This window comes from Lepidochelys kempii, chromosome 5 (genome assembly GCF_965140285.1).
Source record: "Lepidochelys kempii isolate rLepKem1 chromosome 5, rLepKem1.hap1, whole genome shotgun sequence".
NCBI lineage: Eukaryota > Metazoa > Chordata > Testudines > Cheloniidae > Lepidochelys > Lepidochelys kempii.
The window spans coordinates 112,008,403-112,024,570 of record NC_136384.1 but is presented as its reverse complement, the minus strand read 5'-3'; the positions used below and the strand labels follow the sequence as shown (position 1 = coordinate 112,024,570).

General features: G+C 43.5%; 1 protein-coding gene across 1 annotated transcript in view; it reads right to left on the bottom strand.

Moving 5' to 3' along the window:
* The window catches only part of ADAMTSL1 (ADAMTS like 1), a 268,482-nt gene that overhangs the window by 71,977 nt on the left and 180,337 nt on the right, over window positions 1-16,168 (bottom strand). Inside the window, exons 16-19 of the mRNA XM_073345470.2 lie at window positions 13,216-13,426; window positions 7,818-7,997; window positions 4,459-4,612; window positions 1,865-3,005 (exon numbers count right to left, since the gene is read on the bottom strand). Coding sequence (XP_073201571.1) covers window positions 1,865-3,005; window positions 4,459-4,612; window positions 7,818-7,997; window positions 13,216-13,426 — 1,686 coding nt within the window. The remainder of the gene's footprint in view (window positions 1-1,864; window positions 3,006-4,458; window positions 4,613-7,817; window positions 7,998-13,215; window positions 13,427-16,168) is intronic.

The window sequence follows — 16,168 nt, the reverse complement described above, 5'->3', positions numbered from 1 at the left end:
TATCTAAACCAGGGACAAACTGCACCTCTGATAAATCAAGAATTTACTAGATGTTCCACAGCAACAGTGCTTGAAATTAATGTTAGCCTTGAGACTACACTCCTGAGTTTCTTCTCATTTCCCAGGCTGACCCTGGTGACCAGACTTAGATGTTTAACCTCACTCCTATAACTTATGCAGAGGGAACTGGCAGCATATTCTTGGACAGCTGGCTTGTACTACATCAGCTAATGTAGCTGCCTCCAGGCACACCATCACTTCTTGTATGCTACTTGGCGTAAACCATAAAATCCTGAGTATACATAGGATAACAGCATGTTACCAACATATAGCTAAGTACATAACTAGAATATAAAGTGGCTGTGTGTTTGTAAATAATGGTTAGTATGTACTAGTCTTTCATAGTGCTCCCAAAAATGTGTTGCAAATGGGTACTTGAGGGGTCAGTCTAAAGGTTTATAGGAGTGTGCAACTTTCTTTCCATTTAGCAAATAACAAAGATAGGATGCAGCATTCTTCACACAATGCATTATGACATTTTCATTCAGCAAAATTCTTTTAGCAACATTTCCAATGTTTAAGGGTTAAACAAAAAATGTGGCTTTTTCAAACCCAATTTCCTTTACCTGCCCCTTCATTTGAACTCCTGTCTAGTGAAAACACCCTGAAAAATAAATGATTCTTCCCACATCAATTCTATAGGGGCTAATGATGGCTAGAAATGCAGCTCAACCCAATCTGTGGCTACCATTCTGCCACAAAGCAGCGGAAACAGCAATTGTGTATGTTCTGTATATGCAGAATGTATCAGAGAAATATGTGCTACGAAGCTCACTGGAGCAATCAAGGATAAAGGCTGGACTCAGCAGACATGGCAGCATTTCAGCCATTAATAAATTAACATGGAAGACCACGGACAGTATTTTTCCTGCAGTTGTTCTCAGGCCACACTCAAGGGCAGATTTTTGCATACTGGCAGTCATGATGCACCTAGTCAAAGCAGAAGACTAATGCCTTTCATGCAATGGAACATCATATTGTGCTTGTAGCAATGATGTCTGAAAATAGCTGTTAAGCATGATCCTGACATATTAAGAATAAATATGACTGACAATTGTTGGAAAACACAGCAGTAGCCAGCTCAGTTTGGTTCTCTGGTATGGACCACGCTTTGTTAATTTGCCCAGGTTAACTGAAACCAAGTTCAATGTCAAGACAATTACCCTACTGATGGACTGAATATTGTTTCCAATCATTGTTCTAGCACAACTGGACAATTGGTGATTGTGGAAGCAAACTATGTTGCATCCATCTTCTAAAACAGTTTTAAATATGGTTACAAACTCTAGGAATATAGCCTCATCAGAGAACCTGGTTAAAGTGCAGTTACAAACATCGCTCCAATTCATAGTGGAGATGGGACCCTAACCAGCAACCATAGAATTCACTCTTTGCCAGAGAACTGTACCCCAGAATCTCACTTTTACTGTTTCATTGCTGATCATTTTAGCAGAAACATCCAGCAAATGTGTTTAATCCACTACCCAAAATTGCTTCCTGCACCTCCCAATGTGTGGAATTTAATATCAAAATAAATAACACAGAGCACTGTGCTGATTGTCTCATTTTCACAATTAATTGAAAATTTCATTTTTTTAAAATTTAATAATTTTTTAATTTTATTTTAAATTTTAACACCAGACTGCTCCAGAATCCAGTTACCGAGCTATAGAGTTAAATTCCAGCTTGCTACTGCATAAATGTGGCCTTATCTATGCCATGTAATCAGACTAAAGCTAAATATGGTTCTATTAGTAATGTAGAAAGGCCCTAAAAGAAAGGGAACTGAAAGTACTTCTCGTACCTGTCATTGTATTGCACCTCTGCTCCATTTTTAGCCCAGCTAATGGTGGGCTTTGGGTTCCCAACAGCCTCACAGTGAAGCAGCACACTTAGGGTCCCGCTGGCTAAGACGACCGTCTGTCCCAAGTGAGTGACAACTTCAGAGGCTGAGAGCTGCTGAGCTGCAGAAATCTTCCTGAGGATTGCAGGCTTTCGATGGGGCCTGCGTGAGCCATTCCCCAGCTCCACTGAAGTTGGCAGATGTGCTTCGGCAGACGACGTTCTCAAGGAACTGGTGAATCCAGACACCTGTTTGCGGAAAGGGAACTCTGCCATAGCTGAACCAATTCTTCTCCCCTGGACTTTGAAAACAGATTCTTGATTTTCCAAATGGCTCTTGAAGATGTCATCAGCTAGCTGCACAACAAGCTGCTTGCTGTAGACATCCTTAAGTTCCTCAGGCTGCTGAGACAAATTCCTTATGATGTCATCCAAGCGTTTCTGCTCCGTGACCATGGTAAATGGAAGGCTGTACTCCTGACTCTGCTCCTCCTCTGAAGAGGCATTTCTCTCTGTTGACTCCTGAGCCTCCCAGGATTCCAGGTTTTCCACAGGCCAGCCTCTCTGCTCCAGAAGTCTTGAGACAATGTCATCATACTGGCTGCTAGGATCAGCCAAATGCCCTCGTTTCTCAGCCTTGCTCCTGTTGAAGAGAATCCCATTCTGATGCTTCTCCTGAGTGTGCAAGGCTTCATTCAAACTGGACTTCCGTGTACCTTCTTCCTCTCTAATCCCAGCTGGTTGGTTGATGATGATTTTATTGTTGCCTCCAATTAGTTTAATCACAAAATGTTCCCGGGCTGGCCCTGCTATGCAGGTGTATGTGCCAGCATCCGAAGGCTTTAAACGGTGGATCTTTATGTACCCGTACGGTGCAATGGTAATGTGAACTGAGCTGAGGAGTCGCTTGTTGTCCTTCTCCCAGGTGATCATTGATTTACGGAACCTTCTCACCGGACATCGGAGGACAACAGAAGTTTTGGGCAGTAGGTAGGCATAGCCACCCACAATAAAGTGTAGCTTCTTCTGCTTCTTTGTCTGGATGTAAACATTCTTCAGGGCCATAATATGGGGGCTTTGCTTTTGAGCCGGCCTGTTGTGCCCTGAAATGTAACTAATAATATTAGGATGTGGGTACTGTTAAACAAAACAAGCCACTTATTTTGGCACTGGCAGTAATTTCAACTATTACATTTTATGGGAGTAATTGGTTACCAGCTGCTGAACATCAAGCTACCACCATCAAAATGCAAGAAATAACAAGGTGCCATTTAGCAACACAAATGTCATCCTGCTGAGGTTAAATGTAGAAGCCGTAGTGCCAGGGATTGGACTGAGAAGGGAACTCTGTGAGAAAACAGAGTCCCTGTTGGGTGAGTATTTAAATGAAGAATGTGGGTTAATAGACACGGAAAGAGGACAAAAGGGAAGGAGAGTTCCTCTTGTTAAATATTTACCATTCAGGCCCTGAAAGGCACCACAACTTTGTAGCTCATAGCTCTGAGAAGGAGTGAAAGTGTTACGACCTCAGGGATTCATATTAAACAGAACAAATCTGTTTAGAGTAGGTTTAAAACCCCAGGGTGCATAATATTATACTTAATTAGTTATGTGGGTCCCTCCAGCTTCCAGATCTCTCTGCCAGACAAAGGAAAAACATGCCTCCATGGGAAGCACAGCATAAAGCAGCAAAGGTATATTATTAGCAGAGACGGATTGAATCTGGACATTTGGTTCTGGGTTTGGCTCTGGATTTCAAAGCTTCTGTTTCTCTTCCCCTCTCCATCCAAAGTTTATGAGGTTTTGGATCTGGGATTCTGGTTCAGCTCATTGTGGAGCTAGGGACAGATTTGCTTTTAAATCTCCCTGCACCAGACTATCCTGCTTCATCCGAAGGCAGGGCATACAGGAGTGCTGCCTACTGTCGTCCCAAAGGGTCTCCACCAATGGGAAGCAGCTTTAATTTCTGCTGTAAGGTCCCATAGGAGCCCAGCTGGCACAGGCTGCTGAGGGGATGTGCTAAATGAGCATGTCCTCAAACCACCATGACTACACACCCTTCCCAGCCAGTGCTGCCCACTTCATTGGTGGTTCTTACTCTTTATGGGCCCCTGGCAGAGAGGACATTGTAGCTGCCAGGAGGGTACTGTGCCTCTAATCCCTAATTGTGAAAGTTAGATCTGGGTTTCGGTCTGGATCACTCCTCACCAAAATGGAAGAGGTTCCCGTTCAGGGGGTTTGTTTCAGACCCACCTCTAATAATCACCATTAGAGCTCCCATTCCTTACTTTGTCTTGTTGCTAGGTTCACAGCTAACACTGGCAAAGCATCAGCTGCTCAGCTCTCTTTATAAACCATGGGAGAAAGCCCCAAATAAGAAAATACAGGACCCAGTTGTCATTCAAGGTGCTGAGCACCTTTGACTCTCAGTGAGGTAGTTGAGAGCGGAGGGCTCCCAGCACCTTGCGGTGCACTTAGCAATCTTAGTACCAGATACTTAGTGGTGGAGCTCCTGCCCTCTCTCTACAAACACGCCAAAGTTTCTTGTGCACTCACTTGTGCAAGCAGTTAGTGCACAGGACCTGACTAAAGAAGAGAGAGGCAAAGGTGGGCACATTGAGGAATTGATGATGACAGAACCTCCAGTTTTCAGCATCTTCCTGCAAATGGCATTTCGAGTCTGGGTGCCCTCTCCACAGCTCACTGAACACTAGAAACAAAACGAGAAACAGAATGTGAAGCATTAGGTTTGACATATATCCCCCTGCCCAGATATACTATGTAGTCAAACACAATGTACATCTATGTTATAGCCAACAAACCTATATATGGGGTCCTGTGGAAAAAGCAATACAGGACAATGTAATTAAAAACTTTATCATAATGGATATGCACAAGCAGGATGAATTAAGGTAGCATGGGTAACCATAATTCTGGCATTTCCTAACTTTTGAACATTTGACTTTACAACTTCAACATTCTTTTAATGTAGATTTTTTTCTATGTAATTTCCTATTTTTTTAAACAAACTGAAAAAACTAAAGTAGTATTATGTGGAACTATACTGACTCCCCAGTTTGGGTCTTCAGAAGGGTTGGATCCATCACACAGGCTTCTGCCTCTTGAGACAATGTAGTAACTGATAGCAGTAGTAGGTTGTCATCCTCTGTGTAGACCCTGCACTAGCAGGGGGATGAGACACACACTTGCCAGTGGGTTTCATAGCTATTTGCTGAAAGCAGAGGAACGTAGAGACTCAGCCACTCTTGAGATCAACTCCAGATTTTGGAGGGGAGTGTCCTATGGTTATTCAAGCAATTGAAAACTGGGTCTTATACTGGGAATTGTCAGGCAACCTTAACTATAGTAGTGATGTGAGTGAGCTGCTCTTGTGAAGGCTGAGTGGGTGTTTCCATGATATATAAAATCCCACTGTCCATGTTTCTTTCTTTGTCCTCTTCAAATAAGCTTGATTTTGGTACTACATGTACCTTAAGATCTAGCTTTTAAACCACACCTCTGTAGAAGGGGAAGTGTGGAGCCATGCTCCACCAGGAGAAGTGTCAAAGGCACAATCTCTCCCAGCACCGCTCCTTCTGCCAGGGGGTTGAGCAATTTGATGCATTCATTGGAACAGAGCAGATTGCTCCCCTTGGTGCATTAGCTCAGCTCTGAGTGGAAAGAGGGCAGGGCCATAACCCTTCTTCTTTCCTGCTTTCTCTTCAGCAAACACCTCTCTGGAAAGGGGAGCAGAAGCAAGCAGTTACTGTGCTACTAAAGAGTAGGCAGCACAGCTATTGCTAATTGCGTGTGGCTGTTTTGCTAGTTTGCATCAAGGTACTTGCACACAGCCATACAAGGGCAACACACAATCTAGCCCTACCTTGTCAAATTTGATGCAACCTGGCAAAAATTCTTCAGACTGCATTAAACCTTTGATTTTCTGTTTTACTGTTGTAGAACTATTAAAAATTAACCTGGGAGACTAATGATGCAATGATCAGATGCAAAAGAGATGCCTGTGTGCAGTTGTCCTCAAATTATGGTCTGTGCATTATGGTCCGTGAAGCACTTGCTGGTGGTCCACTGATATGATGTTCATGCTATGAAAAAGTTTGAGAGCCCTAGCTCAGAAGGTGTGACCCAATCCTGGACCTGGTACACAGTTTCTTGGGAGCTGCCATACCAAGTATTTTTCCACTGTGTGTGTGTGTGGCTGGCAGTCTATGTTACAGAAGTGGGCATGAGAGACACAATGAGAGGAGGGAAAAGAGCTGAGAGTGATCAGAGAAAAAGAACAAACCAAATGAAAGGCTACTTAGAGCAGAAAAAAAAATCAATTTTAAAAAGTGCCAGCATAAGAAACATGAGTTGTATGGATTTTAATGTAAATAATGTACAGTAAAAATGTTAAAGCTGCACTCCTTGGGATGGAGGATAGGTTGAGGGGTAGGAATAGAATTACCCTCTTTGCTGCCAGAATGGGTGTGTGTCCTGGCAGCAGATTTCATTAGAAAATCCATTTATTTGACTGGAATGTCAAGACAGATCGCCACACGTGGGGTGGAAGTGGAACAGCTCCCTTCCCCAGCATGACTGGTGCCTCCTTCATGATGAAGTTATTAATCATCTCCTTGTGTGAAGGAGAAAGGGGGAATTTAAAGGGAGAAGAGTTTACAAATATCCTTTCATTAAAGGACCAGAATCTGTTCTCAGGTATGCTGGTTTAAATGTAAAGTAATTCCTCTGAAGTCAAAGGGCCAAGTTCTGCTCTCAACTTGCAAACCATGCAGCCCCTTGACTTCAGTTGGGCCGCAAGAGTGTAAATGAGAGCAGAATTTGGTAAAAGGAGAGCAGGGGGAACGTATCAGGGTGTACTATCCCTTAAAGGGCAGGGACAGCCCAGTACTCCTGTCACTTGACCTTGGCCTCTCTGAGGCCAGGTATTCTGGGGGTTGTGGACTCATTAGGGAGCATGTGACTGGGAGCAAGGCTTGCTGAGAAGAGGGAAAGCAGGATAAAAGATGGGTTGTTCCTCAGTAAGAGGAAAGACTAGGGATTTGTCAGGACCTGGGGTAGTGCTCTGCTCTAAAGGAGCTGTAGAAGTAGCCCATGGAGGAGCTTGGGAGAAGGGCCTGGGAGGAGGGAATGCTGGGGAGGCACAAGCAAGTTCAGTGGAGTAAAAGTCTGCTTGTGACACTGAGGGGGTGAGGTTCAGAGGTGCAGGAAAAGCAGGAGAAAGCACTAGTCTGGGATGACAGAAGAGGTGTAGGACTGCGGCCAGGCATGTGAACCTTTTCTCATTTAGTGGCCCAGGCTGGTGCTTCGACAGAGAATCAGAAGAAGGTCCCCTCACTTCTCTGCATCCAGGGAAAATGCCAAGGTAGGCTCTATTGGCATCAGCCTGCATCCACAGAGGGAACCCTAACAAGGGGAGGAAGCCTGGGGGAGGGTAAACCACTCTTTGCAACCATCAACAGAAGTGAAGGCGGTGGCCCAGGAAAGCTCAGGTTATTGTTTTGTGTTTGGATTCTTGCTTACCCCAGAAGGGAAGGTCTTTAGAGTTTGGCTGAAGGACTGCTTCACATCAGTGGAGCCAGTCTCCAGAGAGGGGCCACGGAGTGAGTGGTCATACTGGATGCCAGTAAGATAAGAACCCCACCACAGGGATATAGCTGGGTAAAACTGACTCCTCTTTTTGCAGTCTGAACATAGGACTCCCATTGTTATAAATAGTTTCTGCTTCATCAGACCCTCTAGTGCTGAGGATTTGCCTTTTTCATTTCTCTTGTCTCAAGAACTTTTACCTGATATTAGTAACTCAAAAAAGACACTAGGAGATGGCCCCTCTGGACAATGAGGTTTATTTCCAGTATTGGACACCCCACTTATACAGATACAACATAACCACATACCTGTGTCCAGTCAGAAAGAAGCCATTCACTGGGACAGTCTTTGTTTTTGCAGGCTTGTTGGGAAACTGGCCTCGGAGTGGAGCAGAAGGTTTCTGGAAGCTCCAAAAAACTTCCATCTGCCATGCGCTGCTTACAGAGCACATCTCGCTTCTGAGTGCCTGCTCCACAGGTCTGTGAACACTGGGGGAGATCGAGAGAAGCTGAGGGAGTGGGAGTCATCCATTCTGACCTTAAATTCTGACTTGTGGCCATTTCCCAGTAAAGAGCAAAGAAACAAACAGCACAATGGAAACTGCCTGCTGGTCTTTCAGCTCACTCTGAAACCATTCATTAATCAACAAACCCAAACTTAGCTCCCCACCTTAAAGTCCTGAATTTGAAATACATACTGCATTGTGGGATTTCTCAGATTTTTAATTCGTGGGAAAGCTGCACATGGCCTCTGATCTGCAGCTACACTAAACAATTGGTTTATAAGGTTAGTATAATAAACCCATTAAGCAACCACATAGCCCTTTATATTTATGATTGTCAGTGACAACAGTGTGTGCTGTTTCCAAAAGGGAAGGAGGAAGGTTTATTTGACTCGATGTAGATCTGGGAGATTAATTTCTAGGGATTCCAGCTACCCGCTCTCCGAATATAAATAACCTCCTCCATATCCAATTCCACCCAAGGAGGGTAGGAACTTTAGAACAAGCATATTTAAGAGCTTTCTTTGACCCTCTTCTATAAACATGGCAGCTCAGCCCTACTTCCTGATGCACTTGTCATTTGGCTAGAAATATGCTCATTTTCTCCTGTACGATCCAACTAACACAGTTCCAGGTCTGTCTCATCCTATCAGAGGAGAAAAGAAAACCTGAACTAATCTTCTGAAATCAATGGGAGCTGCTTATAAACTGCAGCAGGGGAATGGGACCTGAGAAGTAGAGCATGAAGTAGAAAAATGTCAACAAACATATTCAAGTAGTTAAAAAATGAATGCTCTATAAAACATTGTAGACATCCTGGGGGTCGGTCTCTCTTTCTCACACACAGACATGCTTAAGTCCAGGCCTCATGTTACTAGAATGTAATTAGTCTTGAAAGACAAAGTGGGAAGTGTAGCCATTAGAATTGTGTAAAAAGATTTGCATTCAATTTTGTTTTGCTCTCTGAGAACTGAAGCCTTGTGGTCAAGAACAGAGAACAGGTAAAGTTTATTATTATTGTTATTGTTAGAAGTAATAGTATTGCAGTATTACCGAAGTATTCCAGTCGGAGATCAGAGCCTCATTGTGCTACATACTGTACAAAACACCTAACAATAAGATGCTTCTTGCTCCAAAGAACTGACAGTCTAATGTCCGGGAATCACCCCTCCTTTCAAACCCCTTGAATTTATTGAGAGGAGAGGGAGAAAACAGAATTTTTCTACCAATTCTTTTTTCTCCGGCCAGTCAGGTAATCTTGTTCTGTGAAAATTAATCAGCTACTCTATATCAGCCTCGGTATTTCAAAACACTGGAAAGAATGCAGAGATGGCAACAGATTCCCTCTCTGTCCTGACGACTCTATCTAATGCAAGGCTAGACTAAAACACGGGCACTATTATCTCCCAGAATCATGTTATTACTTCAGACTTTTCTTTTAATGGAAGATTCTAGCCCTCATGGCTTGCCCCTTGCATCTCCATGGTGTGCGTTAACTCTTTCTACTGCTCTGGGGCCCTTCATCAACACCGCTCCAGCAGAGGACTTTGTGAGTGTGGCAGGAGGAGAAAAGCCTAGAGGCTAGGCCCATTCACTTACGCAGGCACACTGGGTAAGTCCTGGGGGGCCACCGTGCTGCTAATCCTTCTTCCCCAGGGAGTGGTGCACAAACTGTGGAGAACAGAGAGGTGTGGAGAAAGAAGGTGGGGCAATGCCTCTGTGCCCCATCTTTGCCAGTTCATGGAGCTGGCTGAAAGTTCTGAGGGATGGTGCTGCGTATGCAGTTCTCCCTGCCCACTGGGGCATTCGGGAAGATACTGCACCTCCTAAGGACACCTCAACCCTCCGCCCAAGTTCCTCCTGCAGCAATGCAGAGCTGCATTGCCCCCTACACAGTCTAGCCTTCAAGCATGGTTTTTACTGTATAAAATGACTTGCTTCTATGGTTCCGTAGCAAGGCAGAGCAGCTGCGATGGGAGCCTAGAGCAGGCATTTTCCTGCCAGCAGCTCTGCAGGATCCAGCTGGCTCCTAAAGCCTGCCACTTCTTAAATTTAAAAAGACATTTTAAAAGAAGGAGAAAAGTAGCTTGGAAAAGTCTGAGGAGGGCAGTGGTTTTCCAGTGCTGATCTAGGTCAGGCAATTGTCCCAGAGTAACCTTAGTGACAGGACAGCACTAAGCACCCACAGAGAGGGACAGGCCTGAGACTTTGGCCTTTATTCAGTAATAAAACCAAAAGAGATTAAGATTTATTAATGTGACATCTCCCACTTGATCCCTGTAGAGCAGATATTTACTAGGGCTTGTAAAAAACGAATACTTATATCCACTTTCCTTCAGAAACGCACTACTGAAAACAAGATAAACATCCTAATGGCTCGATCCTAGGGACACAGCATTTTTAAAATAAATATAGTCTTGAATTTATAAGGATGTATTTTTAATCATTCGGAATCTTACAGGCGTTGATGATTATCGGGACTTTATTTGCCAAGGACATTGGGGCTTTTAAACGCATCTAATTCAGACCATCTTCCTTTAACAAACAAATAGCCTCAGAGAAGAAAATATCATTCCTGAACCGTTGTAGGTTAAAACTTTTGTTGTTTAAAAATTACCAGGAGGGACTGCTATGAAAAGCAGAACCATAGACATTACATGGGCAAAATTCACAACTAGTCAGGAGGCAAGCACAAGGGCCTGTGTGGCACCTTAAGGGCTGATGTGGGACCTTAGGGCTTGTCCACACTAACAATTAGCCTGTGGCAAGATGGGGTGTGAATCTACCCTGCACTAGCCTGCCATGCTGTAGCTGTGGTGGACCCTGCTGACGCATGTTAACAGTTCGTTAATGCGCTTTGATCCAGTTCTGTTCCAAAGAGGATTTCGAACTGCTAATGTGCATAAGCAAGGTCCACATGGACAGCTAGATCATGGCAGGCTAGTGCAGGGTAGATTCACAACCCAGCTTGCCACAAACTAAGTGTTAAAGTAGACAAGCGCTAAGTGATTCATCAACTTTGCATGGGCCCTGCACAGTAGTAGATTTCACCCTATGTAAATTCTACTTTAGATAAAATGCTTATAGGGAAATTGCAGCCTATCTTGCTGTGGGAAAGGTGTGTGCTCCGATAGGGGCTTGCTTCACCTCTGCTGGAAATGAACCCTCCCCTGCAACCTGCGAGGGGGATTCGCCCTGAGTCAGGGCAGGCCGTGTTTGAACTCTTCATAGAAAGTTCTGCAGCTTTAAACTGTGGCCAGACCTTCACATGAGTCCGCCAGTGGAGGTTCCCTGGGAGATAAGCTGAAACAGCACATACCCCACCTGTCAGGCCAGATCCTGTACCCCATATCGTGAGGGAGGCACTGGCCAGTTGTGGCTTCCCCAAAGGAGAAGTAGCTGCCGACACCTGGAGCCATCACCATCTAACTCTGGGTGTCCTTTCTACCATTGTATGCTCTGTTCCGGAAGCCAACCAGTGCACTGTACACTCCACAACAGTGAAGAGTAAGAGAACTCACAGCGAGGGACATCAGAGGAAACTCTTACTCTTACAAAAAGGCCCTAGAGTGCAGATAGGGCCTCAGTTTTAAAGCCTGCTTCCAAAAACCAGCCTCCTCAATGTCCTAATGTAGATAGGACTGCAGCATACTGATATTCTGATAGTTCTCAACTACATTAGAGCAGTTTGTACTCTGCAAGAACTTGTTATATGTTTTTGTGTAGGCACAGGCAACTTTAAATCTGGCATTTCCTAACTTTTGGGGCACTTGACTTTGCCACCCTAGCATTCTTTTAATGTAGTTTTTTGGATGTAGTTTATAGTTACAGTATGTATGTCCAGGGTGTTGGATAGACACATTTAAAAATATGTGTGTAATATATATATATACACACACACACACACACACACACACACCCCTTCATATTTTAAATGTGTAGATAACGTTGAGTCTTTTTCAAGAGAAAGGAAGGACTCATGCTGTGTGGTTTTAGCAAAAGAGCACACTAAATCAGAGACTTGTTGCCAAGATGGCTGCATAAGCCCGGAGCTCCCTCATGTATTACTGCCGTACGAGTTTAATAGCACCACTAGGTGAATATATTAACATGTCATCTAACTCAACTGGCTTTTAAAAAAGTGGCATACATTACAGCTGGAGCCAGGCATAGCATGGGAAAGTACTGGGTAAAACTCCCACTCATTTCCTATTGGGCAAAATTAACCCACATACAGAGGGCCAGCAAAAGGCAGATGTATCACTTAAATCCTATCCAAACCATATTTTGAACATTTTGAACATATTTTGAGGTAAGTGGTGCATTGGCCTTTTTTCTGGCCTCTCTGTTGGGGAGTGAATTTCACAGTCAGTCCTGACCCGCAAGACCTCTTGTTGTGCAGGATTACACCTAACTCAAGTACTCTCAGTTATGTCAAGAAGCTCAGAGTTTTCTTTTGCATCTAGATGGCAACAAATTCATTTCAGTAGTGATCTAAAACAGATCTTCCAATTGCCTTCCAAAAACACTGACCCAAAATATCACACAATTTAGAAGTAGCTTTTTAGACAGAAGGCAACTCGGCACCCAACTACCACTGAAAGTCACTAAGACTGAATGGCCGTTTGTGACTTTGAAAAATCTCACCCTTAATCATTAGGGGACAGATCTCTCCACAACTAAAGTATTTCTTTCATTTTCAAGGAGTGCCCACAAACTTGTTCTCGTCATTCTCTCCTCCCACATCTGGTCTCAATACAATCTCTGTATAGCTCGACTCCTATGGACCCCGAAAGCCGTATGATGGCAGCGAAGAATTGAATGGTGGTGGCACCTCTTTTCATTCCTCGTGACTCTGATTTATGATCTTTTGGATCTGAAGCGGATTCAGAGGCAGTAATAGTCAATATCTATTTGTGAAAATTGTAATTAAAAATTAATAAAAATCACTTTAGTGAAAAAAAATTCTCTGTCTCTTTGTTTTTATATTGACCTTGTTTAAGATGAGATAACAAGATACCACTGTCCTGGGATCTTCAAGACAGACATCTATGTTTCATTTTTTAAATGAACTTACCATGCTGCCCTGTGTGATAAATTAATCTTCTTGCCTACACTGAACGACTATGTATCACTGACTAAACTAGATCAGTCTGTTTCATGAGCATCAGATGGGATACAATGAATTAGGGGCACCCTCTTACCTGTTGCCATTGTGTAGGGTACCAGGATGGTGGGCAGTCAAAGCGATTGCAGGCTTGCACTAAGGTGGGCTTGGGTTTATGACACAGCTCATCTGCCGAAATCACCGTCTCATTCGTCTCTCTTGAGAGGAGGTGAGAGCAGAAGACATCTCGAGTCTGCAGACCAACTCCACAGGTGAGACTGCAGGAGCTCCATTTCCCAATCTCCCACCTGAGAAGGGGCAGAAAGAGGAAGCCTTGAGCGTACAATGAAAACAGCATCATCTACTTCCTATCCCAATGATAGCTGGACTGGAGAAGCTATGAGTGAATGGAAACCGCTGAAGCTTCACTTTCAGATTAGTTTGGGTTCTTTTGCCCTTCCTCCCCCGCAGCATCCTCATGTCTGAATTAAAAAGCTAAACAGAATCACTGATTGGTTATTGTTGTTTTGTATTGTAAATTCAAGTCAAATGCTCTCAGCAGCCTGCTGTCCCGTGAAAACATTTCTGCCTCACAAAAAAAGGGTTATTGCTGGCTGGAGCACTTGAGGCTAAAGAGCCTCAAGATAGAACATGCTAAAACAGATTGGCTCTTTTGTGGAAGGGCAGGGAGGAATAATCTAGCAACAATTTCATCAGTGTAAATGCTGCTGGCGCATTGGGGAGGAATCTCTGACAGGAGATTAGGTTGTAGGATTCCTAATGACTTGCTGTTGTGGGTGGGAAATGCCATTGCCTTCATGAATGGCAGCAGGATGGCACCATTAGTGTTCCGAGTCACTGGCTGGATGCCGACAGCTACAAATGTCGCCTCTGTATCAATAGAGGGACTGTAGGTGCCAGTATAAACCTGGGCTGAATTTAGCCCTTAAAAATACCCTTACGTTCATCACAATAAACACAAAACTTTCTTGCAGCTGGGTCCCGCCCCATCCCCACAGGTTAATTTAGGGAACTGACTGTTGAACACATTTACTAACATGGTCAACTATGCACAGACCCCAGCAAAAATAGCTGGGCCCCACACCACAGGAAGCCAGTGACTGACTTAAGGCTCTGACTTACACACACATTATTAAAAAGGAATCTTATGTTCATGATAGCAGCCCAAAATGTAATCTCATCAACCTTCCCCAAAACACTAGGGCTAGCCTTGAATGCTCCTATTTATGTATGGAAGACATGAGGGCTGGATTCTGCCACCTTTCCTAATATTGAGTCATACTTTCCTTCCTGTGTAGTCCCACTGAAATCAGACGGTGTGGGAGTAGGGCAATACTAAGGCGGAAGAATCTGTCACAGAGGAAGCAAAACAAGATAGAAACCAAAGGAAATGATCATCAGGAGAGACACGGAAGTTGGAGACTCTGAATGGGACACAGGTAGAAACTGAAGGAAGACTGATTAAAAGCTGTAGAAGGAGCAGGAGGGAATCATTTAGAGAGCCATTTAACCTCACAAATCACAATAGTTATTCCGCCCATGACAATACAGAGCTGAATTAAACTGAGATCAGCAGCCACATGGAAATGGTGGGAGTCCGAACGTCGAGCACATTAAAGTTAGATAGAACACTGCACTAATAAATGCACTATCCAGAACCACCCTGCACTGGCAAGGAGATGGACTAGATAAAGTAGCAGATACATTCCATCTCCAACTCTTCTGGTTCTATGAGAAGGCTAGGTTCTATATTTGTTTTTTCTTTCTTACAATTATGTCTCCATCAAATTGTTCAGGTTACAAGTAAAAAGATTCCCTCCTCCAAATGACAGGGCTGAGCTGCTCAGAGTGGGACCCAAAAGCCACAGCGTGCTCTTACTGGGCCAGATCTGTCAACAGGGCTCTGTCATTTGACACCAGCAGAGGCTATGCTTTGTACACCATCAGAAACAATAAAGATTCTGTAGTTGGAACTTAGATGCCCATTTGCTGGTGAAATCCAGCTCACCCTTCTCTAGCTGGTTTGGCTCTGCAGAGCTAGTGGCAATAATAAAAACTTGTTTTTGTCAACAAAATAACCCTATATAACATGGAGCACAGACTGAGTAAGAAGTTGCCATTTTTACATAGTCACTTTCCTGACCATAACACATTCAAGGCCAGTAAGTCTGATCAATGAACCAGTAGCTCTATTTCTTTTGAACAACAATTGACATCTGGCAGCCAGTTCGGCTAATCCAGTATGCTTCCCTTACAAATGAGAGTATTAAATCAGATTTCCCTATAAAGTTGTCAATCAAAATTAATGTGGATATCAGCTACCCTCTGTCCACTGAACATCTTAGACTAAGATATTTGAGTTGGATGCTAAAAAGAAGGCATTTTCCTCCTCATGGATCTATTTTGATACAGGGCTCATTATATCAGCTGCCAAAATTTCTTGTCTTCAAGAGTGGTTAGTAGCTGTTGCCTCCAGCAACTCGCTGTTTGTTTTGGTATAAATGTTTCTGTTGACAGTTCACATCCAAGTGGCTAGAGTGCCACAGTAACACTTCCTAACTCTTGGTTTCTGCAGAAGAGGATGTTTGTTTCTTTATACAAAGAATAACGTCATTTTTCGATAGGAAGAAAAGATTTGCCTTTGCAGCATTTAAATTTTTCTGTTGAAAGTTTCACCTATGTGTAACACTGGCTTGTTCAATTTTCTCCATTGACTCCAAATGGGAGAGTCTTAGAGGAGATCAGGAAATATGGGGTCAAATTCTTCCTTTGCTTACACTTGTGCAACCTCACTGACTTTAATAGCGTTTCAGGGGTATAAGTGAGAACAGAACTTGGTCCTTAACGGGGAGGTCTGAATAACCAGAAAAAGCAGGAGTTATGTGGATAATCAGTAGTATTTACAACCTACCAATGAAAAAGGACAAAGATCAGTGATAACATCACAGAAAATTATCACAGAATGTTTAGTATGGACAGGTTGGTTTCAACACTATTATTACTAGAACTGCCTAACACTTCCCATTATA